The sequence below is a fragment of the Euleptes europaea genome, chromosome 1 (genome assembly GCF_029931775.1).
Source record: "Euleptes europaea isolate rEulEur1 chromosome 1, rEulEur1.hap1, whole genome shotgun sequence".
NCBI lineage: Eukaryota > Metazoa > Chordata > Lepidosauria > Squamata > Sphaerodactylidae > Euleptes > Euleptes europaea.
Window position 1 is genome coordinate 72,898,993 of NC_079312.1, and position 25,951 is coordinate 72,924,943.

At 43.2% G+C, this 25,951-nt stretch overlaps 1 protein-coding gene across 1 annotated transcript in view; it reads right to left on the bottom strand.

Moving 5' to 3' along the window:
* Positions 1–627: 627 nt before the first annotated feature.
* TEX264 (testis expressed 264, ER-phagy receptor) overlaps positions 628–25,951 on the bottom strand; it is a 170,791-nt gene continuing 145,467 nt past the window's right edge. Inside the window, exon 6 of the mRNA XM_056865818.1 lies at positions 628–1,109. Coding sequence (XP_056721796.1) covers positions 787–1,109 — 323 coding nt within the window. The 3' untranslated portion in view covers positions 628–786. The remainder of the gene's footprint in view (positions 1,110–25,951) is intronic.

A 25,951-nucleotide genomic window follows, 5' to 3' on the forward strand; every position in this document is an offset into this window, starting at 1 on the left:
CAGCTATTTCTCTCACATGGACTCTTTCGCATGTAAGTCTTGACAAAGAACTTCTCAGATACCCCCCCCCCCCGAGTACACCAGCAGATGCCCACCAGCAGATGCCTCTCTAACTAGGAGGAGCCTAATTCTTTCCACGGAAAAGTGGGAAAGGAAGGGTGGAAATAACACATCAGAAGTTGGGATCATAATAACCCTACTCAGAAACCTTTATTATTCAAAGGCCATCTGTTAATTGTATTACCGACTATGCAAGCTCAGATATCAGTTTCACAATTCATCACTTCTGTCTGGTGTCATTAAACGTGTTGCCAATAAAAGTGTGCAAGTTGCAGAGAAACAAACTGATCAGGAGGTAAATGGAATGGCATGCAGGAAGAGGGGGACCAGATGGCAAAAGGACAGCCTGGATAACGTCACACATAAAAACTCTCACATCCACTAGCCCACGTCATAGCCTCCTTGCATAGTCGGTCTCTCTCAGACACATACGCGCAGATTAACAAAAATGCAATACAATGTTCACCTTACAAGCTCCCTGCCACCGCTTCACTTTATGCCACCCCCAGCTTCCACACATCTTTGAGTCTGGCTACAGGAGGGTATCAACTTGTTAAAATTCCCCTTAGTTGTAATTGCTCCTTCTTTATCACACCCCAGACAAAGAGTGGGACAGGTCTCAACACGGATTAATGACCGAAATCGTTTGGCTGGACAGAAAAGAAACAAGAGAGATGATCAGTTTCTCTTTTGAATCCCTAAGCAACTTGAGAAAAGAAATGGCTTTTATTCTTCACCCCTTTCTTTCTCCAGGGCAATACGCTCCTTGGTCCACTTGGCCTTGGGAGGGCCCTGATCTTCACCAGCACCGTGGTCAGCAGACAGACCAGCCATTCCATCACCCTCGCCGTTGCCTTCCAAGTCCAGTTCTTCAAAGGAGGAGCCACTGGCTCCCGACTCACTGTAGCTGTGCTCGCTGCGATTGTCTACCTCATCTCGGCCACGGCCAGGTGGGAAGGGGGACAAGATGGAGGTAGCCACTGAAGTCTCTCTGCTGTCGGTTGTGATCTCCAGGCTGACAGAGCTGCTCTCGCTCAGAGTTTCGGCCCCTTTATATAGAAAAAAGACCAAAGGGTTAATGCTAGGAAAAGATAATGAACGATGAATAATGAAGAACTATACCTTACACATCTACATCCCAGGAGGGCTCTCAGGATACTCAGAATTCTTCCATCATCAAAAGGTGTGCAAAGCATATCAATCTATCTCAGTGCAGAAGTATTCAAAACCTTCAGACTTTTATCATAAGGAAGGAATTATGGAGGAGTTGAAAGTGATGTAATGGGCACAAACTCATATCAAGATAAAATAATCCAGCAGATTCTTATATGAAGCAGTCAGTGACTTTCCCACTGGTTTCAGTTCTTTGGGCAAGGGGCTTTTCATTTGAACAATGTACTATGATAACAATCCCACAGAACATATCCCCATCAACATATACAAGATGGCAAAAAAAAAAAAATGCTTCTAGCCTAGATGTGTGGCTGCCAGGATGTCATAGACCCCCAAACCTGTCCATCCCAAATTGGCAAATCAAGAACTATTAAAGAATGGTTTATTTGGGAAAATAAAACATAATTTCAACCATACCAAAAGGAACTTAAAATAGCATTCTAACTAACTGCTGCTGTGTAGATGGTAAACTGGAATTATTGAATCTAGTTACCTAGACTGCCGTAGAGACTGAAAAATCCCCAATCAGGAACAGCCTAATATACTCTTCATTATTGCAGCTTTAATTGAAATATTATTCCAGAATTAATAGACTGTACAGACTGTACAGACCTGTTTCGTATGGTGTGAGGTCATAATATTATTTCCCAACATAATGATCTAAGCACACTGAAGGAATGTGTAGCATGACATCAATTTAGCTCTAGACATACTCTATGCTTGAAATGTCCAAATATTACTTATGAAAATACTGGAGATATATTAAGAACAATATTAGAATCTCCCTTATGGAAAGGAAATGCTTTCACCTCAGCTGTTCTACCATATCCCCTTTGGCTACACCCAAGCACAAATTTCCTTCTCTATAGGAATTGTGGATATCAGGAAAGTGCATTCTGATTGCCCTCTACTGGACAAAAAGAGTCCAGGCTGTTCTTTTCTCCTCTCTCACAATCCCATCTATCTCCTTACTAGATTAATGTCATTTGCTTCTTCCTCAACTGGAATCAAGGTTTAGATGTAGGATGCAGATAATTACACTAAAGAACACTGATAAACATTTTGCATTTTTTTCAGGGACTTCCTTTCAGTGGTTCCTACAACAGCATTTAGCATGTAATTAAACAGGGGACCTGGACCAGAAAGATCATGGGATTTGCCCGTGGTTATGCAGCAGCTGAAAACTGATAGATCTGGATCCAAGATATATTTACTAGTCATGTCGGTAACATGGACAGTTTTATATCTACTAGTCTAATGAGAAATTTTCCTCGTAACAGCAGCAAGCGCTTTAGCGAGCACCAAACCAACGCATACATGTGAGAAGACAGAAGGGTGTGGGAGTTCCCCCTTTACCCACTTTAAGAATCCTTGATTGAGGGAAGGAGAATTCCCAGCAGCAGCCAAGAATGTATCTCTGCTTGCTGAAGGCAAACACTATCTACCTGTATCACATGCCCTTTAAGTTACATGTGAATATACCAAGGAGATGAATATGTTTAATAAGAAATAAATATATCTTGCTTTTCAATTTACAAAGCAAGTAACAAAATCCTTTTAAAAAACATAACACTAGTAAAAAACAGTGTCACAAAAACAAAACAGGGAAAAAACACAGAGAACCAATTTACAGACTAAAATATTCAGTGAACCCCAAAAGGCTTTCTCCAAAAGTTCTGCAAAACCAACAGAAATGGGGCAAAATGAACCTCCCTAGGTAGGGAGGTCCTGCAACTCAGTGGCCCGGCAGACAATGGTCCTGTCCTGTATCACCAGCCACTGGAACATCAGGTAGCTTAGGTACATAGGGCAGGATCCCAAAGGAGACTTTAGTGTGTGGGGTGGGTTCCTAAGTGTTAGCTAAAAGTAGTCCCCCTGTGCAAGCACTGGGTCATTCCTGACTCATGGGGTGACGTCACATCCCGACAGTTACTAGGCAGACTATGTTTACGGAGTGGTTTGTCATTGCCTTCCCAAGTCATCTACACTTTACCCCCAGCAAGCTGGGTACTCATTTTACCGACCTCGGAAGGATGGAAGGCTGAGTCAACCTTGAGCTAGCTACCTGAAACAGACTTCCGTTGGGATCGAACTCAGGTCATGAGCAGAACTCAGTACTGGAGCTTACCACTCTGTGCCACGAGGCTCCCAAGTTTTACAGGCACACGTTTTAGCTTCTGCCTGCTACAACTTCAGAATAGTTCCAATCTTTCACAAGGGGTAGAATGGTGTGTGATGTGGATACTGACAGATTTCATCACAAAGCCCAGCAGTGAAGCCTTTAATCTGTATGTATCAGAGAGAAAAGTGGACAGAGGTGGCCAATGCAGCCATCTTCTCTTTCTGATAATGTACTGAGGCTGCGCTCTGGGAGTGACCTTAATGAGCTGGTTGAATTCAGCAGGAGGATACTGTCCACATAATATCAATGGTTACATTCCAAGCCCTTCTGCCAAGGCCCTCAAACCTTGGCTTATTTACGTATTGTGAAGATTTTTATTTGTTTAGAAAATTTTTATGCCACCTTTCCACCCAATCAGGGTCCACAGCCGGAGAACATAAAAACACTGATGAATTTAAACAAGTAAAAATACTGTTAAACGGTTTAAAAATTCAATTAAAAACACATAAACACACAGCACTAGAAGGAGGGCCATTACCGTGTTGGTGGGTATGCCAGATGGAAAAAAAGATCTTCACCTGTTGGCAAAAGACACCAATAGAGAGACAGATGAATCTCCCTGAGGAAGGAGTTCCAAAGTTTGGGTACCATGCCTGAGAAAGCCCATTCTCAGGTCACCACCTGCCTAACCTCAGATGGCAGGGGCAACCAAAGCAGGGCCTCTGAGGACACCAAAGTGAGCAGGTAGGTTCTTATGGGAGAAGGCAGTCCATACAGGGCTTTACCAGCACCTTAAATTGAGCCCAGAAGCAAATTGGAAGCCAGTGTAGGTGGAACAAAACTGGACTGATATAGTCCCTATGACCCACTCCAGTCAACATGCTGGCCACAGAATCATCAAATCATACAATTAGAACCAACTGTAGCTTCCAGACAGTCTGCAAGGGCAGCCCTATGTAGATGACATGCAGTAATCCAATCTAGATGTTACCAGAGCATGCACCAAAGTGGCAAGATTCTTTCTGCCTAGGAAGGCCAAAAACTGACTCACCGGTCAAAGGGACCTGTGGCCACTGCTGCCACCTGTTTATCCAACAGGAGGCCTGACTCCAGCAGCACCTCCAAGCTATGAATCTGCTCCTTTGGGGGAGTGACACCCCATCCAGAATGGGATAACCCATATCCTGGGTAAGACCTTCTCCCCATCAGTAGCACCTCCATTTTGTTGGGATTAAGTTTCAGCTTGGTAGCCCTCACCCATTCCAAAATGACCTCCAGGCTGCTGTTCACAGTTTCCACAGCCTCCCTGGGATCTACTCATAGAGCGAGATACAGCTGAGTGCTATCTGCATATTGGTGGCAACTCGGGCCAAATCTCTGGATGACCTCCCCCAACGACTTTACATAGATGTTTGAAAAGCATGGGGGACAAGAGGGACCATTGGGAAACCCTGTATCTGCTGGACCTACTCCCAGTATTTAACATGCTTCTGCAAGAAGATCACCTAGATTCCTGAAGGATTTTTGGCACTTCTGAGCTACATTCAGCTGCTCTCCCTCTGCTGCTCCCCCCATTTGGTTCACAAATAGACACAGTCTTTACTATCAAAGAATTTGTAACTGGCCTGGAGACCTGAGTGCTTTCAAATGAGGCTCCATTTGTTCCCCAAATGCTTTGTTGGCATTAGGTTCAGCTCCCTGCACTTCCACAAAGATAGCACTAAAGCCTGCCCCCTCTAGCACTTCTGTCCCCAATCATAAGTGACGCACGAGGAACAAATAGCAAAGTTTATGTTTTTGGAACACAGCGTGCCTAAAGCATTCCCCCCCCCCCCGCGCAATCCAAATAGAAGTCCAACGGGAACATTAAAAGGTCTGATGGTAAGCTGACCTCTCCTTTCATAGCAGTGCTCTGAGTGTATGCCCTCTTGGTAATGATGCCCTCTTTGAGCAAAGTCATATTCTACAAGGCGCCCAGAATACAGCAAGGCATTGGAGCAACCTGCTATAAATGGTCTTTAGCTCTACTTTCTTCCTACTGGGATTTGAAATATTTATATGTATGTTCAAACAAAGATAAAGCACACAAGGAATGATCCAGCATTTTTTTTAAAGAAGGGTATTCCTTTCTCAAAATCCTAAATCCCATGTTTTTTCCTTTCCCAAGATCCATACAGGCCATCTCCAGTTACATGATAGACTGTGTGTGTGTTAAGTGCCGTCAAGTTGCTTCCGACTCATGGCGACCCTATGAATCCAAGTCCTCCAAAATGTCCTATCTTTGACAGCCTTGCTCAGATCCTGCAAATTGAGGGCTGCGGCTTCCTTTATTGAGTCAATCCATCTCTTGTTGGGTCTTCCTCTTTTCCTGCTGCCCTCAACTTTTCCAGGCAGTAGGGCTTGGGAAAATCTCTGAGACCTGCCTGAGATTATGGAGAACTACTGCCATTCAAGAGAGGACAATACTGCACTAGAGTGGTCAATGAACAGTCATTTTATGGCAGGTTTAAGTCTTACACAGGACTTGAGGAGAGCAGGGCACTTTGCTGTAAAGAGTACCCACGGCTGACTATACAATCAGACAGCCATATTTTCTGACCTATTATACTTTCTTGTATGTTCAATTATTTATTCCAAATTTTAACACATAATCAGAGAATGAGAAAAGCATTTATTATCAGCAACTCCAACACTCTTTATTTGATGCACAATCAACATTCTTCCAATTTGCACGCTGAACCTTACCTTGTGAGCACTCCAGCCACAGCTACGACATCATCTGAGGAGCTGCCTACATCCTTCTGCAAGTGACATAAATACGCAAAGAGCGCAAACCAATGGCATACATTTTGTGATTTTCTTCTGAGAGGCAACAAAGGTGATCTGATAATGCTTTTCTGATTTTATCAGAAATATAAATTTCATCCCAGCAAGGCAACAAGTGGAACTCAAATATAAGGGTTGTGACAACCACGACGTAATGAGCTCTAGGTCTCAAGAAAATTCTGACTGATCAACATTCATATCTACCCAACAGATTCTGTAAGGGATTCCCTAGCGCTTGCCCTCAAGAGCATTGGCCTTCTGGCATATAAATCTATACACAAATGGTCTACCATTGAAGCTGCAAGTTGATGCCTTGTTTACTGCATGATGTGACTGGGGACACGTATCACTCCTTTCTACCAAGTCAGAACAATGGTGCATCGAGCACTGCACTGTGCGCTCCGACTAGCAACAGTTCTCCAGGGTCTCAGGCGCTAAAAGGTCTTTCTTAACATCTGCTGCGGGAGATCCTATCACTAGAGATGTCAGGGAGCAAATTTAGGATTTATCCGTATGAAAAAGCAATGTGCTCTTCCCCAAGGCACCTTCTGAAGGCAATATGAAGCCCTGCTGCTGTATTAACACTGCAACATTTAGACCTCTAGAATTATGAATATTTCCCTAGGCAAAAGAAATGTATTACATGTCTCTGGAGCAGAGACTTTGAGGGCAGAAATTAAATTTGAGTCTGATACTCAGATCTCCCAGTATTCAATGGATACTACTAATCAAGGGTGTTATGGAGGCTAGCAGTACAGGTGCCTGCTTAAGGGCATACACCCAAACAAACCATCTCTCTGTGTGATGGAGATCTTCCTACCATGAGCTTCCCTCTGCGAGTCTGCCTGCATCCGTCTCCGCACTGTGATTTAGCCCTATGGCCTCCAACCTGTTGTAGTGTGAAGCATTATACTCTGCCACTTTGTCAATTGATACTTCCATGTGTAATTCAAACAGCCAGTGGCATTAAACAACAAGAAAAATACTGCTCCCAACCTAGAAAGAAAGAAACAGGACCTTTCAGAGACTCCCTATCTGACTCTTCCCTTGGGAAGACTCATCAATAGCTATAAAGCACAATCTGCTCTCCCTTAGCAAGCACTTGTCAATAAAAGAATCAATAAAAGCAATGGATTCAGAAACATCACTGTTTGAACAATGTGCTCTATGAAATTCAACTCCACACATAGTATCCTAACACCATGGTTCTATAGTAATGCTCTCAAACAAGAGTCCCCTTGCAACTGCTGCAACAGAAGTGAGGCCTTTGCCTTCACAGGCACTGTGGATTTCTGGCTCTCAGTCTACACTGGGGTCCCCAATGTGGTGCCTAAGGTCCCCACAGCGCCTGCCAACACCATTCCTGGTGCCCAACAAGTTTTTTAGAAAGTGGGTAGGGCCAGGCAGAGTCCTGGCCAATAGGGCTTCTGATTGCCTATTTGAGATCTGATTGACTGTTTAGATTAACTAATTAACTGTTTAGATTGACTGTTTAGATTTCAGTGACAGCTGCCACTATAGACTTGATTTTTTCTCTCTCTGACTCCTCGTTCCCATTGTACCTTTAAAATTTACTCATCTTGTGGAGGTAAGCATTAGTATGTAATTGCAAAAGCTTAAACACGGAGAATGAACAAGCAAGAAAAAATTAAGAGTACCTACTATTAAGAAGCTAGAAGTTTATAATTAAGGAAAATTACTGTAATGTTATAAAATCTTTACATGTTCACCCAGAATCTGTTTCTTCTTCTTTCTTTTTTATGTTCGTATTGTATGGTATTGTTTTCTATTTTTTTTAATGTATCTCATTATTTTCTCTTCTTTACTCTTGTCTGTATTCTTATTGAAATGTAATTAAAATATTTTTTTTAAATAAAATTTAGTCATCTTATCCTCTGCACTTGGGCTTCCTCTGTGTGTGTGTGTGGTTGGCTCCATCTCCCATGTGGCCATTTTGTGGTCGTGCCCATCACCTTGTGGCAGAATTCAAAAGTTGTCCACAGGCTCAAAAAGGTTGGGAACCCCTGGTCTACACAGCAGTAAGAACTTCACTTCCACTCTTCCTTCTGGGACTTGGCTACTTTTCTGTTCTGGCTGGGCATTTCATTTTCCCAAGCATGGAGGCAAATCTTCAGTACAAAGTCTGGCTTTCTTTCCCAACCCAGCTTTTCTTATCTAGAGAAAGACCTACTTGACTAATCTGAAATAGGTGTCATGGAATAGGAGGCTAAGTTGTTAGGGCCTAGGGTTGCCAACCACCAGGTACTAGTGGAGATCTCCTGCTATTACAACTGATCTCCAGCCAATAGAGATCAGTTCACCTGGAGAAAATGACCACTTTGGCAATTAGACTCTATGGCATTGAAGTCCCTCCCCTCCCAAATCCCCGCCCTCCTCAGGCTCCGCTGGTGGTGAAGAGGGACCTGGCAACCCTATTAGGGCCACTGAGCAAAGCTGAGGAAACACATACGGTGCTTTTCAAGAGCAGGCCCACGTTTGGAATGGAGGTATGGGAACCTGCAGATTTAGCTGCTTTGGATACCCGATTAGGTGGGGAAATAGGATGTAAATAACAAATATATATGTAAGTGCTGTCAAGTCACAACTGACTTACGGTGACCCCAGCAAGGGGCTTTCAAGGCAAGTGAGAAGGTAATGGTGGTTTGCCATTGCCTTCCTCTGCAGAGGCTTCCTTGATGGTTTCCTTTCCAAGTACCGACCCAGCTTAGCATCTGAGATCTGACCAGGCTATACCATGCTGCTTTCCTTCCCAAATAAAAAATAAAGGATGTAAGTAAAAATAAAAAGCAAGGGGCAATGGACAAAGAATGTTAAGAGATTGAAGGGTTAGTGGTGGACTGACAGAATAGACAGGGAAAGCCCTAGAATGCTATATTTAGTGACTCTGGACATGTGAATATATGGAGCTGCTACTCATCTTTTTAATAAAATGTATGTTATAAACTGAATGTCAGTATAGACTTCATATAAAAATTGCAGATGGGTACTTGTCTGTGGTAGCAAAATAAAGCAGGAATCCAGTGACACCTTGAAGACCAACAAAATCTATTCCAGAATAAGATTTCATCCGAACTCGCTTTATCATATGCATCTGATGAAGTGAGCTCTGACTGAGAAATATTTATGCTGAAATAAATTTTGTTAGTCTTTAAGGTGCCAATGGAATCCCATGTTGTTTAATATTCAAATGATAAACCGGCTACAACTATGCTGATATTCAGGACTGATTTCTAGGATACTTAAAAAAATGCTAGCCCAACAAGTTCAAACAGGAAGAATCACTATAGTAAACGAAGGAAGCAATGGCTGAGCTCTGAAAAAATATGAGGGTGAGGCAGCAATGTCAATCTGGAGGGCGTGGAAAGAGCCCCGCTTTCCAAAGAGCCCAGCTTCAGAGGCCATAGACTCAGAATGGACAGGGAGGAGGAGGAAGAAGAGGAAGAAGAAGGAGGAGGAGTTGGTTTTTATATGCTGACTTCCTCTTCCATTTAAGGAAGAATCAAATTGGCTTACAATCCCCTTCCCCTCCCCACAACAGACACCCTGTGAGGTAGGTGAGGCTGAGAGCTCTAAGAGAGCTGTGAGTAGCCTGAGGTCACCCATCTGGCTTCATGTGTAGGAGTGGGGAAACAAATCCAGTTCACCAGATTTGCTCCTGCCACTCATGTGGAGAAGTGGGAAATCAAACCCGGTTCTCCAGATCAGAGTACACCACTCCAAACCACCGTTCTTAACCACTACACCACACTGGCTCTTACAGAACGGCATATGGAGAAGGTGCTTGGCACACAACTCGTCTCTGCCTTCCTTTACATGGTGCCATTAGAATCTCAGTCGAGAGCGTAAAGCTGACATTTGCTTTAAAAAAATGTTCTTTTCTTTTTTTTGCACGACTGTCATATGAAGCCAGCAGTGCCCTCTCCAAATGAGATTCTCACAGGTAATTGCTGCCCAAGGAGACAAGTGCCTGAATGAAAACCGCAGCAAAGACTGGAGAAAGAATAAGCGATTAGAAAAGCAGAAAACGAAGCACAGGCAGGCAGTACATCTCCACACTCCCAAGAGAGAGAGCAAGAGAGAGCAATGAGAGCACAGGCCCAGCTCTGCCTTCCTGGGGCGATGGTGTCTTACAAGCACATCAAGGACAAAAGATTTTTGACAACAAGCCGCACACTGTCAAAAATGGTCTGAGACCGTGTGAGATTCATTTAATGGGCAAGCACAGGCACAGAATGGCAAGAAAAAATACACAGCTTCTACAAAACTCAATTCACATGGAAACTCTGATTAGCCCTCAACAGATGCCAAAATGGGTTTTGAAATTTCTCAGGCCCATGCAAGGGCATCGCCACATCCTGCACCGCGTGTGTTGAAATGCTAACATTGCATGCTTTCAAAAATGTTATGGCCATCCTTACAAGTACAGGGGAAAAATCCCAGACATCTTTTTTCTAGTAAAGGTTGACTACTGGTATCCAATAATGCATATCTTTTAAGAGTACGTTCATCCACATAAAATATGGGTACATCATAAAATTAGCAGCAGTTTTGGAAAAGGGGCTCTTTTCTGTCTTGTAGACCACAGTAGACATGCTAACTAATTAAAAAAAAAAAAAAAACACTATGCGAACATGCCCCACAAGACACCCCCTCCCTCATATGTTGGCTTGTTGCAAGATCTAGATGTCTTCCCTGAAGTAACTGCTTCAGTTTCAGGGAATGGATACTGAATTCACAGTGCTCAATCACGTTGGGCCAGTTCAAATTACCCTCTCTCCACCTGCAATGTGAGAATTTTAATTGCCTATGGAACAAAGGTACTTTCTCCTATATGCCTGAAATTTGGGATGGAAACTTTTGGGTGAGGAGTATAATTCGTAAAAATTATTTGGGGGGGGGATTACACCTGTTCTTCTTTGGAACAGAAAACAATAAACTGCCTCACTTCTTTGCATAACTAACTTTAATTCGACTGTAGAAGTACTCCACTCCAAAATGAACATTTCTTTCTTTTCATCCACTTCATTTGTGATCTGCATCTCATTTTCCCACATAACTTTTCAGTATATTTCCCGTTTTCAAATCCTTAATTCAAGAATCATGAATTCACTTACAGTGAATTTTTGACAACACCAAAACTAAACAGCTAAAGAAGCCCACAAGAGTGTCAGATTAACATCAATGGCCTGGAGTTGTTGTCAAGGCAACACATTGTATGGCAAGCCTTTCACAGGAGCCATTAATCACTGTTAATTATGACATCTGGGTTATGACAAACATTACAATTTATCATCGCTGGGAAAATACAATTCTTTTTGCCAGTAAGTCAGGCCAATGTCATCTGATACCCTGTCTGAATGTGGCTGCAGTGAATATCATGAGCACCTATTGGGCAGTGCCACTGGCGTTACTGATGCACGACAACTCCTTCGTGACTCTCACAAGATCTCCGGGACAGTTTCAGACAGAAGTAGCAGCCAGGTGGCAAAAGAAATAAAATCGTGACAGGAATCAGGTTCATAGGTGCAAATAAGCCCCACCTGGTATGACTTTGGATCATGAGTTGCCTAAGGAAAAAGAAAATTCAGGTTATGGTGGTGGTGACTGGGAGGGGGAGGGGGGGGGGAGAGAGAGAGAGAGAGAGAGAGAGAGAGAGAGAGAGAGAGAGAGAGAGAGAGAGAGAGAGAGACTGACTGCATTTGTTTCAGCTAAAGCACAATTCATGACCACAGTCTTCATTATATGGCTTTTGTGATGCAGACAACTTCTCAACAGGCATAATGAAAAGGGGAATACCTCACTTTTATTCAGAAACGAGCTGGTATCTTTATCTATGTTGTTTATCTTAAATAGTTACAGGTAGTTATAGATATAAATATTTTGGCGCTATGGCTGCAACCATTCATTGTCTTTTACAAAGAGGGTTTATGAAGTCCTCATTTGCTATGTGGGCTACTAGGATCAGATGCATTGGAAGAATGCACCTGAGCTCCCAAGGAATTGCCATGCAGATGCACCCCAAGTCCCACATAGTTCCTTATTTTCTTACCTGTAAACCGGAACTGAATTGAGTGACTTTTATTTGTGTGTAAACTGTTGAAGACTTTAATTGGTGTTATAAAATTAAATAATGTTATTGAGGGAAATGATCACAGAAGTATAAACATCTGAATTTTGCAAAGGTGCAAGCCATTCTTCAAGTAAGGACCATAATCACACCATTTCATGTGCTACAGTTCCTTGTAAGCCTTCATAAATAGCTTCCCTACTTGTTTACATTTCTGACAGGATCATTTCTGGTTTTGCAGCGCAATCCTGAGTTGGACTCATCTAAGACCATTGACCTCAATGGACAGAGAAAGGTGCAACTCTGCTTAGGGTTGCCAACCTCCAGGTAATAGCTGGAGATCTCCTGCTATTACAACTTCTCTCTAGCTGACAGAGATCAGTTCACTTGGAGAAAATGGCTGCTTTGGAGGTGGATGCTATGGCATTATACCCCATTGAAGTCCCTCCCCAAATCCCGCCCTCTTCAGGCTCCGTCCCAAAAACCTCCCGCCGGTTGCGAAGAGGGACCTGGCAACCCTAGTTGCACTGTTAGACAAACAACAGTTTTATGGATACACTCACTGGATTTGTTTTAATGGGCCCAGTTCCTTTCTAACAGCATATCTGATACAACTACTCTTTTCATATAATATGCATTAATAGCTCTCATTTTGACTCAATGACATCAGTAGCCACAGTCATTTAAAAGCTTTGCCATGTTTATGCAGATGTCTGCATAGTAAGAATTTTAGTTGAGAGCAAAGTATGAAGTATGTATCTGAGATAAGTTCATTGAAAGGCTTTTATCCCATCCCTAGTACTGCCAAAAGCCAGCCTGCAACTCCATATATTACAGTTCCTGCTCCCAAAATAACAGCACCAATACTGTGCTAAACCCGCCATGCCTGTGTGTCTTGCTGAGATGAATAACATCTGCCAAACACCTTGAGATTCTAGAATTAAATGTGCTTGATAAACTGAAGGGTAAAACACCATAAAATCGCAGTGCAACTTCTGCAAGACCAGGAAGCCCTGACATAAAGGCTATATTTCCACTAAGTTACAAAAATATGTTGCTCATCAGAAAATAATCTTTCAATTCTTGTTCTCACTGAATGCTCACTAGAGGAAAACCTGGTATGTGATTTAGACGGGAAGCAGATGCTAGGGGTGGATAAAGGATGTGAATATTCTTCCTGCTGCAAATAAATAAATAAATCCAGAGCACCAGACACTGGACACAGGAGAGGCTGAGCACCCAGCAGGAAGAATGTAGCTGGCAATAAGGAGAACTGACAACAATGGCTGGGGAGGGAAGCAGTATGAATACATCCATTATTTATATCCTGCCAGCCCATTCAAGGGGGCTCAAAGAAGCTTACAAAATCCAACATGCATCAAAATAGGTACAACCCAAGATCATTCAAATCAGATTAAACAAAATCACATCAAACAATCTACTGTTTCCAATCCCACCGCAAGCAATCGTGGTTAATAAAGACAGGCGAGAGCTCCCTGCCTACAGATCTAGGCAGTTCTGTGGGTGCCCTGCACAGACACAGAACCCCACTGTGGGATTGTACAAAGCAGCAGCAAAGGGATATGAATTCTGGTGATTAAAAGATAGGGAAAGGGAACAAATCATATATGCCACCTCCTTTGGTTTGTGAGGCCAGAGACACAAAGAGCTGAATAAAGATTACAAACTAGATCAGACTGGAGATCAGCATCAGAAAACACACAGTGACAAACTAGATATTCTTCATCTTCATGCTAAGCTACAGACTATTCAGATCAGGATTTTGTGGTTTCTAAGTCTTGGCTTAGGATCCACATTGGGCAGCATGTGGAAGAAGGAAGGGGAAAAATGAGAAAACAAACCCTGGTAACTGTCAGCTATTTTTTTGTTAGGTCCTTTCAAAGAGAAATCACATTCCCAACATATTTTTATTTTATCCAGTGGGCTTTGCTGCTATACTGAAGCTTCAGCCTTAATTACGACAGAGCTGGGAAGATCACATTAAGGGTAACTTAGTCAGTGTCATAACTATTAATGGGTTGTTAATATAGCTGCACCTTAACTAAGCATGTAACACACTGGCCTCTCTCGTCCCAGATCTTAACTCCTCATTATATTGACACACACAGAGCAACAAGTCTTCCGAGTGCTCAGCCCATCGTTAGACCTGATATACATCCATTAGGTCTCTCAATGACAGGAAGGCTGCTGTTTTATATAACTGACTCTATCATTTTATAAGAGCCAGCATAGTGTAGTGGTTAAGGTGTCGGACTAGGATTTGGGAAACCCAGGTTTGTATCCCCACTCTGCTGTGGAAACGTGCTGGGGGACCTTGGGCCAGTCACACACTCTCAGCCTCAACCCTGGCAAGTATTTGGATGGGAGACCTTTAAGGAATACCAGGGGTGTGATGCGGAGGGAAGCAATGGCAAACTACCTCTAAACGTCTCTTGCCTTGAAAACCCTACAGGGTCATCATAAGTCGGCTGAGACTTGACTGCACACGCACAGCATTTCATAAAATGTATATGTAATAACAAGTGAAATCAGGAGGGAAGGCAGCATGGTATAGCCTGATCTCGTCATATCTCAGAAGCTGAGCAGGGTTGGTACTCGGAAGGGAGACCACCAAGGAAGACTCTGCAGAGGAAGACAAATGGCAAACCACCTCTGCTTCTCATTTGCCTTGAAAGCTCCTTACTGGCACTTTATGCACACAATAACATGTAAGCATTCCAAATGTTATTAATATATGTAACTTTAGGTGTCAATCAGTATAAAAAGCTCTCTTGATGTAGTTATTTTTCTATTCAGACCTAAGGAAGTATAAAGTAAAGAAAAATATGGAAGAGAGAGAGCCTTGAAAGTTAAAAGCTGCAATAAAGATTAACCATGATTTCAGGCTCTACTATTCTGATCCAACACTCTTAAGAAAATGCCATTGTTCAGAAATCCCCAGCAGCCTCATTTCTTTGTTCTGCATTGACGGCGACAGTAAATACATTCATGTTTCCTTTCAGCCAAGCTCTTTTTCACTGCTCTGTCACTTCTAATCATGTTTGAATAGCCATTGCTGGCAGACTTGGCCATGCTGGCAGACACCTCTGTTCTGAGAAGGGATCTATTCACTTTGGGTGCAGCTGAGGTGTGTCCTGACCAAACAAAAGGGCCACAAGCAGACAGGCAGATAATCCAGGCATCCAAATGAATATGCTTCGCCTTTTTTGGGGGGGGGGGGGGATCACCATGCTATCTGAGTAGGGCTGCCAACCCCCAGGTGGGAACTGGAGATCTCCCAGAATTACAACGGATCTCCATACTACATAAACGGCTTATTTATTTGCTTAAAATATTTATTCCATTTCTTCTGGAGAAAATGGCTACTTTAGAAGGTGGACTGCATGGCATTATACTCTACCAAGGTCCCACCCCTCCCTAAACCCAGGCTTCCCTCTCAAATCTCCAGGTATTTCTGAACCCGGAGCTGGCAACCATACGTCTGAGAGGTTGCCCTGTAGCATGGATTTACAGAATGGATTTATAGAACTGTTTGATTGGGGTAGGGAGCCAAATGATAGGGTTATAAAGCCAAAACCAAGGGTATTCAAGATAGACATCTTCCTCTTCCTCTTCCTCCCTAAGGGCCAAACTAAATGATACAGATGAGTACAGTATTCAAACCTCCTCCCTTCGTTAAACCAAAAGCAGCCCTGGGAGGCTATGATTTTTGAGGTAAGAAGGGATTCTTCACCCCCCTCCCCACTTTTCCCAGTTTAGAATTCCACCAGTTGCTTTTCCCCCTGCAGGGTATCCTATTAGGTATCAGTAGGATTGCCAACCGCCAGGTACTATCTGGAGATCTCCTGCTATTACAACTGATCTCCAGCCAATAGAGATCACCTGGAGAAAATGGCTGCTTTGGCAATTGGACTTTATGGCCTTGAAGTCCCTCCTTTCCTCAAACCTCGCTCTCCTCAGGCTCCGCCCCAAAAACCTCCTGCTGGAGGGACCTGGCAATACTAGGTATCAGGCTGATATTAGGTGTCAACAAGGGAAAGTCAGCGGGGGGGGGGGGGAGGCTTTCAGTAAAAAAGTGGTAGCAGAGAAAGGGTTCAGTGTCCCTCTATGTCTTCTCTAAGAGGCCTTACAGACAGTACCAGTACCAGTTCCTTGGCAGATGTCTCTGGCATATCACCTGTACACACCTCAGAGGGGAAAGATTAGACCTCTAGAGATTTGCAGTGTCACTTTGAGATAGGAATATTCACATAGTCAGGGCCAATTGATATGTTATAGCTAGGGTTGCCAGGTCCCTCTTCACCACCGGAGGGAAGTTTTTGGGGTGAAGTCTGAGGATGGCGGGGTTTGGGGAGGGAAGGGACATTAATGCCATAGAGTTCAATTGCCAAAGCAGCCATTTTCTCCAGGTGAACTGATCTCTATCGGCTGGAGATCAGTTGTAATAGCAGGAGATCTCCAGCTACTACCTGGAAGTTGGCAACCCTAGTTATAGCACCAGTATAACAGCCATTTTTCCACACTGTCTTCATGGCATGAGATGAAGCCACAGAATGGGAGGACATCACCAAAACAAACAAACAAACCAACCCCCTGATTCTTATCTGGTAACACAGGAAGGGCCCCCAATTTAATCCCATTTTCAAATGCTATGCACAGTCCTAAATTTGGCCAATACACACGCAGCAACAAACAGGGGGACAGGGAGACACAGTGACTATTTTCAACCTGAGTAAGCTCCTTCCTCTTTCTTTTGTCCAAACCACTGCTCATAACACTGTGGAAGTGATAATATATTTTTTTCATTTGTTTCTTTCTCCTAATCCTCCACAAAGTTCATCGCCAATGTGCGACACAACTGGTGCTGCAGGTATAAGCAGACAACAGAGTTTAATCTGTCTAACATGATAATTTAGGGTGATGAGAGAGAGCCAAAGGAAATAAATTAGACACCCTGTTATTTACTGTGTGATATTTTCCTCCAGAGACAAGCTGCTTCACACCAATGAGCCGCAAGAGGTGCTTCCTTGCCCCGGCGAAGCAGAAGCACAAAGCACAAGCTTGGAAGTCAAACGGGATCCTTTTTTAATTAAAAGGAGCGACAGTTTCAGGCGTGCCTGGTGCAAGGAAAACTAATTTTAGTGACGAGGCTGGTTCTGTCTGTAGAGAGACTGCCAAACTGTGATCAGTCAAGGCCACAGACCTGTTGTGAGGTATAGGCTGCAATTATAACCATTTCATGCTATAATTATACACTTTTATAAACGCACTTCTATTATAGCTCAAGTCACCACATTGCTATACTCTAGAGAGGTGAACATCTAAGAGAGTAAGGGCTTCATCTGTAATCAGATAAAAGTGTAAAGCTGTACCAAATGGCAGTTTCCATTTACGACACTATTCAGCCTGAAAAATCTCAAAGCTTTTATAGAAATATACAGGAGATGCTTTAGCCAGTAGTTCTGACATTTCCACCCACCATGTGACTTTTCCTGTCTGTCCTGTTCCCCTGTTCAGAAGCATCTCTCTAGAATATTTCTTATCATCAGGGAATGGAGATTTCAAATTAGAGAGAACTCTAGGCTTCTTTCGCAGGTCCACAGAGAACAGTTTTACTCCCAAATGAGAAATTCTTCTGTCCTTTCCACTGAGTGCTTCCAGATTTTCTCTCCCATTAGAAATGAATTATATTTGCTTAGCCAAATATGCTTTATGCAGCGAAACACAGATCACACTGGCAATGACACAGCTAAGGGCCTAAACAGAGAACATGCTGGTTAAGGGACGGTGAATGTTTGCTAGATTTTAAAAAGTAATAATATTTAGGAGACATTCTGGGGAGTAGGACCAGAGAAAGTGCAAAGGTTCCAACCTGCACTATTAACAGGATAAGAGATCCAGGTGACAGTCATTACAAAAGAGACAGTTTCAATATGAAGGATATCAACACAAATGTGTGAGAGTGTGAAGCTCGGGCAGGGTTGATGAAAGATACTGTGAAATGACTGCCTACATGACTGTTCTCTCTATAAAAACAAGAATAGCCAATAACAGTTTATTTATATTACTGGTCAGTAACACCTTGATTATAAAGGGAAAACCAAAATGACCAAGGGTTAGAGCTCCTTCTCTATGAGGAAAGGCTATGTTTTGAGGGGTTTTAAGCTTGGAAAATAAAGAGGATGAGGAGGAGTTGGTTTTTATATGCCAACTTGCTCTACTTTTTAAGGAAAATCAAAATCAATCTCCTTTCCTTCCTCTGCCCACAACAGACCCCTTGTGAGGTTGGTAGGGCTGAGAGAGTTCAGAGAGAACTGTGACTAGCCCAAGGTCACCCAGCTGGCTTCATGTGTAGGAGCGGGGAAACCAACCCAGTTCACCAGATTAGAGTCCGCCGCTCATGTGGAGGAGTGGGGGAATCAAACTTAATTCTCCAGATCAGAGTCCACTGCTCTTAACCACTAAATCACACTGGCTACGATATATATGAGATATTTATAAAATTATTATTTGTGTGCGGAGAGAGACTTTTCTGCCCTCTCACATGATTCTAGAAAACAAAATCACCCAACTGATAGGTAGTAGATTGACTGCAACAAAATATAATAATGGCTACTAGCTTAGATTGCTTTCTAAATGGATCTGATGAATTCATGGACCATCAGCTTGTCAACGATCATCAGCCATGATAGCTAAATAGAATTCCATATTCAGAGGCCACATATCTCTGAAGATACTAGATGCAGTGTGTGTGTGTGTGTGTGTGTGCATAGAGCACAACAGTGATTGGTTGTTGACTTCATGTTATAACTTCTGTAATGTTTAATACAAGGCTAAGAGAAACCCTTCCTTCTCAGATCCTGCTAAACCCATCAACCAAGCCAGTACTGGAGCAAGGCAAGACCAGCCAGGACAAGGTATAGTCCTTGCCAGGATGCAGCTTCCTAATAAGGTTCTTATCTCCAGCAGTCTATGATTTGTCTCTTCCTTTAGTTCCACCCAGTTCCATAGTTTTTTTCTGCACAGCCAGATCTTGCAAAGTTGGTGTGTGGTAGCAAAATTTAAAAAATAAAAAAGCTTTTGTTGTGTTGTCCTTAACTTTTCTCTTTTCCATACTTTTCTCCTCCTTTGTTTTGCTCTCCTCCTTTCATCCCTCTATTCCAACCTGCAAACCCTGCCCCCCCACAATTTTTCAGTCTTGTTCTAAGCTCCTTCTCATCCATCCTGGTTGGCAACTTAGAACATATTTAATAATAGTATGAAAGCAAACCTTTGTTAATATTATGAAAAGGAGTTAATACTCCCCCAAAATCTATCAAAGTAGTAAAAGGTTGCTTCCCCTCCTCCACCTTTTACATGCATGATAACAGAACGTTAATCTGCTTTTTTGGTTATAAATGAGGAACAGAAGTGAGAACTTGGCTTAGCTTCCATTGCAAATAGCACTGGGTGGTGGTGGTGGTGTCTGGAGATAACCTGGGCCAGGATAGTCCAATTTTTTAACATTTTTGGCCCTGGAACTCCCACTATCATCCTGAAGCTGGTGGCCAATTTTGAGATTTCTAGTTTTATTTTCTGATGAGTTATGCCTGCCACAAGTGGACAGACAGATGGACATGCAGATCAGTTTATTATACGTTCATGGTAACAGCCACCCATGTGATTTGTTTTGTAATGATATTTTATTTAAATCAGGGTCATATGGGAGCCCCCGGTAGAATCTTTGTCTAGGGCCCATGGTGGCTCTCAACATCCCTGACTTCATGACCTTCATTATAAGCTTCCCAAAGGTATGCCTCTAGTATCAGAGAAGCATGCCTATTATTTTGGGTGCGGTGGAACACAGGCAGGATGGTGCTGCTGCAGTCGTCTTATTTGTGGCTTCCTAGAGGCTCCTTGTTGGCCACTGTGCGAACAGACTGCTGGACTTGATGGGCCTTGGTCTGATCCAGCAGGGCCTTTCTTATGTTCTTATGTTCATTGGTACATTCAGAATGACAGACAAGGTAGACCCTTGGGTGGTATTCAGAAGGGATCATGTTAAGAACACTTTACCTGCTTGACCTGTATTTTAAGATAGAGGGCTATCACAGAAAATGCCAGGTTCTATTGTGGAATCCCCACTGAAATGTGCACTTTTTTATACCAGCCAAATGACACACAACTTGACTGACACATCAGTAATATGAAGCGCCTTGATTTAGACAAATGTAATCTCACTGAGTTCTGTGAGATAACACTGTAGCTTGACTGGGCTGTGAACGGAGCTGTTAGTAATTCAGTTCAGTTCCTGCCAGTCATTCATCTATATCACAAAACAAAGAGCACTGATATTTGGGGATCTTAGTAGACAAGCTGAGGAATAAACAGTATATGGAAACTGAATTTAACTATCACATGCACACAAGTGCCTTTTCATGTCAGGGCTGGGGAGTCACTTTAGTGACAATAAGAGAGGGTATGGTGGTGAAAAGTGCCATCAAGATGATCCTGGTGGTTCCTTCCAACTCTAAGATTTTATTATTCTAAGTTTCAGCCATCTTATGGTGACCTTGTAGGGTTTTCAAAGCAAGTGACTAACAGAGGTGGTTTGCCATTGCCTGGCTCTGAATAACAACCCTGGACTTCCTTGGTGATCTCCCATCCAAGTCCTATCCAGGGCTGACCCCGCTTAGCTTTCAAGATCAGATGAGATTAGGCTAACCTGGGCCATCGAGGTCAGGGTGACAATAATAGAGAGTACTCTCAGTGATTTTCAAGCGTGATCTTGGGCCAGCACCAGCATGTTCCAAGGGATACAGTGTTAAATGTGGACCTGGGACCCTGGTTGCAAAGCTTCCATCAGTCAGAGATTTGCTGTTTATCAGTCTTGCTTAAGTGTAACATGGAAATGATTATTTCACAGGATTTCTAAGAATATCAACCGTTATAAATTGTTGTGAGATTGCTGTCTGACCGAAAAGGACTTTGGTCTAAAGGGACTTCTGCCAGGGCCTATGAAAAAATAATGTTACTGGTTCTGTAATGATTGTGGATTTTCCTCAATTAAATTATCTTCCAGAGAAACCAAAGATTATTCAAGTTATGTTTTTCCATATACTAACAGTTGCAAGAACAAATCTTGCGAGATATTGGAAAAGCAAAAAATTCCCTGATTCATATAATTGGCTTGATAAGGTTAAAGAAACCTATGCTTTAATTAAGCTGACGTATTATAATAATGACAAAAATACAGAAGAACTGGACGCCCGTTGGAATGTAACAATTTCAAAGATGGAAAAAACACTCCAATGTGTAAATTGCAGAGAGGGAGAGAAGTGACAATCATGTGGATTTTAGATAAACAGAGTAGTGCTTGGTTCACTATTATTTTAGTTATATTAGCAGCACGGTCTTAGTTTCTTTTCAAGAATGTGTATTATGAGTATTTTAGTAATGTTATATTTCCATTCTCTTTTGTTGTTGTATTCCTGTTTTCCTTCGTTGTTGTATTTATTTAAATAATAAAAAAAAGATTGTGAATTTTCCTCAGTGGAGACTAATTGCTGGAATATGGCTCTGTTCAATTTAGGGTTGCCAGCTCTGGGTTGGGAAATACCCGGAGATTTTGTGGGAGGACCTGGGGAGGGACTTCAATGGGGTATAATGTCACAGAGTCCACCGTCCAAAGCAGCCATTTTCTCCAGGTGAACTGATCTTTGCTGCCTGGAGATCAGTTGTAATAGCCGGAGATCTCCAGGCACCACCTGGAGGTTGACAACCCTAGTTCAAGTACCTATCAGAGCTTGGAGAACATGGGCCTGCCCAACTGAAGGAGGAGGCAGTTGCAGGTGAAGAAAAAGCACCCTGAGTCTGGAAAATGTAAAGAGAGAAACAGATAGAGAAGCATCTAAGGGTGCACAATCTTTCTTTTGGGGGATCAGATGTGGGGCAGCAGATACGTTGCCCAGAACGAGTGCCTGTTTGCTTTTGCCTGTGCCTTGTATTTTTTATAAATACGGTATATATTGCAAAAATGCACAAGTTTCCAGTGCTTGTTTTTTCCAAAGGGAACCAACCCTGGAAGTACTATCTCCCTGTGACTTCTTGCTCAGGGAAGTGGGGAGCACACGACAATATACACAAACCATACAAAACATTGTTATGACTTGGAAGCAGATGGGAGGTGAACACTTCCCTGTGCAAATAAACATGGGGACCAGTATAAACTATATTGTTATTTGTCCCCATAGTTATCAGAGCAAGGTAGTATGCAAACTTAGCTGAAGTCTTACTACATAAATATTCTAACCTTTTTATGTTCACAAGGAGGATGGCAAAGAACTGTAAACTCTCTCCCTACCAAAAGAAGGGAGCCTAACGCAACAACAATTTACAGCATATTATCATCGCGCTCGGTGTGTGTGTTTTGGATGCGTATTCTTCATTTCCGATCGCACCGTGTCTGTTAAGACTGCTCCCAAGACAGTTTATCGTCAGATCGCACCTCCAAAGTAATAGTCCGAAAAGTTGAGAGGAGGAGCATGGGGGAGAACTGCATCATGTCTACGTTGCTGATGCTTCCCCGCCTCCCCTCCCCTTTTTTTCATGCATGCGCAATATCATTGATCCGAAGAAGCGCTGTACGCTATTAAGAATTGCCTCATTTGCACGGCAGGGAAACCCTAATCACAACCTATGCAGGCATTCCCCCCCAAAAAAAAACAAACCAAAATGAGCCGTTCCTTGCACAGTGCTAATCACAGAGCTGCCGTCTTTTCGGGCGTTGGTCCAACGATCTTGCATTTTTTCGTTGGGATGAGCACATAATTTTTATTTTTTTTTAGAGCAGGGAGGCACACTCAACCCCGGCAGCGGGAGAAAAGGAGGAACAGGTGGGGAGAAACTTTGTGCCGGCAGGAGAGCCCTGACGTGTGTGTGTGTGTGTGTGTGTGTGTGTGTGTGCAGGCACTCTCTCTATCCCTCAGTCTCTCTCCCTTCCTCCTTCTCCTGCTTCCCCCTCCCCCATCTGCCGCTCGAAGCAATTTCGCTACTTTTCCAGCCCTCGCCCTCCTCTGCATTCCTTCCCCCTCAAGCCCACAAACTGTTTACAAAATCCACTTCAAGGACATTCCATATGAGGGAAATGTTTGATTGGGACCCTGCATAAATAAAAATGATTGCTCTAATGTTCCAACGTTCCCGTGTTCCTTTGTAAGACCACAAGCACTTGGGGGGGGGGGGATTAAGTAACAATAATGATTGGTGGATGCAAACGGGAGGGGAGGGGGAAGGTGGGATGGGAGGAGAAAGGCTTTTCATTGGGTGTTGCAAAAAGAGGGGAGGAGAACTGAATAGCATATGTAACTGAACACACCCCTTGGATTGCCGGTTTTGAAATGACATAACGAAAAACATTGTGGTATAGGCGTTTTGGGAAAAAAACAGATGTCTGGTGCTTCCAAAGCATTTCCAAGCCGAAATGGGAGGTCTGAGGTGCGATCTAACTTGGATAACATGTTTTTTAAATGTAGTATATACTGAGTGCGTTAGGCCCCATGGTTACACTCTTTATAAAAGAGAGTAAAATGTACCCATGAAGAAGTTTCCTAATAACAAGGTCTGATTGATCCATCTCATTCTGTTGCATCCTGTGATTATTTTACAGCAGCATGGGGAAATCTCAAGAACAGAAACCTCACCTTCTTCCTCTTCTGTGAGATGAGGATGCCAACAAAATGACTCAGAGGATAGTCAGAAAGCTTCCTGCTGTCCTGGAAAAACTTGAGCTTTAAAAGTTGGAAGGTCAGAAAGCTTTCTGCTTGCCTGGAAAAGCTTGAGTTTCAAAAGCGAAACAAAGCGAAGCTCTGTGCATCGTCTTTGACCCCAAAGCTTTCTTGAGAAGAGCAAGAGAGAGGAGTCTGCCCAGCTCCAGTGGACTCCTGCTGTGGCAATAGTACCACAGTACCATAATTCTTCCCTTCAGTGTTCTGGCCTTCTTTCCACAGCCAGGCTCTGAGCTCTATCAAATATTCATCTCCTCTCTCACTAAATAATAGATCAATGTAATAACAGCCAAAGCGCAGTTAATCACAGCTTTTCAAACCCCACACAAAAGCCACTCGAAGATGGGTAGGGACAGGCACAGCAGGGGGACGGGGGGGTGACAGGGACCCACAACGTCAGCAGCTTACAATGATAGCTCACAAGTGGAAAAAGGGAGTCCGTGCCTGACTGCTGCTGGCCTTCCCCCACAAGAGAGGCAGCTGTGAGCCTCCTTTGGAGAGAGCTTGCCATGACACAATAAGAGGCATCAGGTGCCATACCGGACAGAGAGGCAAAAGCTCAGTAAAAACAGAATGTGTGAAACCGAGAAGTGTCCATGTTTGCACAGAATCTAGTGTGCTAGTTTGTCATAACTGAGGGCCAGCGTTCAAATCCCATCCTGGGATACAACAAGCCAACGTATGGGTAACTTCTGCTTTGGTTCATATGCACATCACAAAATCACTGCACAGCTGAGGACACTGCCGGTCTCTGCTCCAGAAAAGTCCCAGGGAGGATAACAGGAAGGATTTATGGGAAGAAGCTGATCTCCATTGACTAGCAGAACTGAATGGGAAACCAATATTAGACTGACAGGACTGAGGTGAAATATGCCAAAACAGTATGACACCATTGTCGAAATGTTATTACAGCACTTATTTACTGTTTTGTTGGAAATCAACCTGCTCCAGATGCGCGAGGATGGTTGCCTTTTTCTCTGCTTAGTTTAGCAAACACATATCGCAGGTAGAACCGTAGGAGAGGTATCTGTATCTCTGAAACTGTCCAAGCGTATTAGCAGGAGACATCAGAGAGAGACAATCCTTGTCACCTCAGGAAATGTAATTGTTCCTGCAACCCATATCAAGAGGCTACTTTTGTTTACCCTGACCTTTCAGTCATTCTCATATGAAAACACAGGAGACAGCCTTGCTCAGAGCAAGGCCACAGTGAGCGCTGTCAGGACCCCCAGCAGTTGCCAGAGCATTACATGACAATTAAATGGAAAACAAAGTTAATTATGATTGACTAACCCCCCACCCCCAGCATTCTGGCTCCTTCCAAAGCCATCCCACTTCTTTCTAGCCAATTCAGTGGGTAATGATCAGCAAAAGGGATCGGTGCTAAATTGCACAGGTATCTAGTCGTCCCCTGTTCTTCCCGCCCGTGCTTCCGTGCGAATGCACCAGTCCTCAAAAACAAGCAGACAAGTCTGTCATCATGCAGCGATGGAATGTATGGAAGCTGGCACACTGAACCCCGTTCAGCAGAGCTCCGTGCGCTCCCCCTGCCCCAAGTTGTCAAGAGCCATCAGCAGTCATTGCCTGTCGCAGAAATAGTAAGCACTTAGCATCTCAAAGGAATGAGCTGGAAGGCAGGCAGGATGATAGATTAGATAGCTAGACAGATGTGGTGCTTCTCGCAAGGTCACAGGATCACTGCTTGACTTCAAAAAATGCAAACTATATATTGGCACATCTACAGGTCGCTGGCTTTTGAATGACATCAGCAGAATCAAAAGTCAGCCAGGAAAATGGCAGAGGTTTCTGCAGGGAACTTCATAACATGAAATCATTAATGCAGGCAGACCTGGGAATTTTTAATATAGCTGTTTGTAAAGAGCTTAGGGAAGCTCA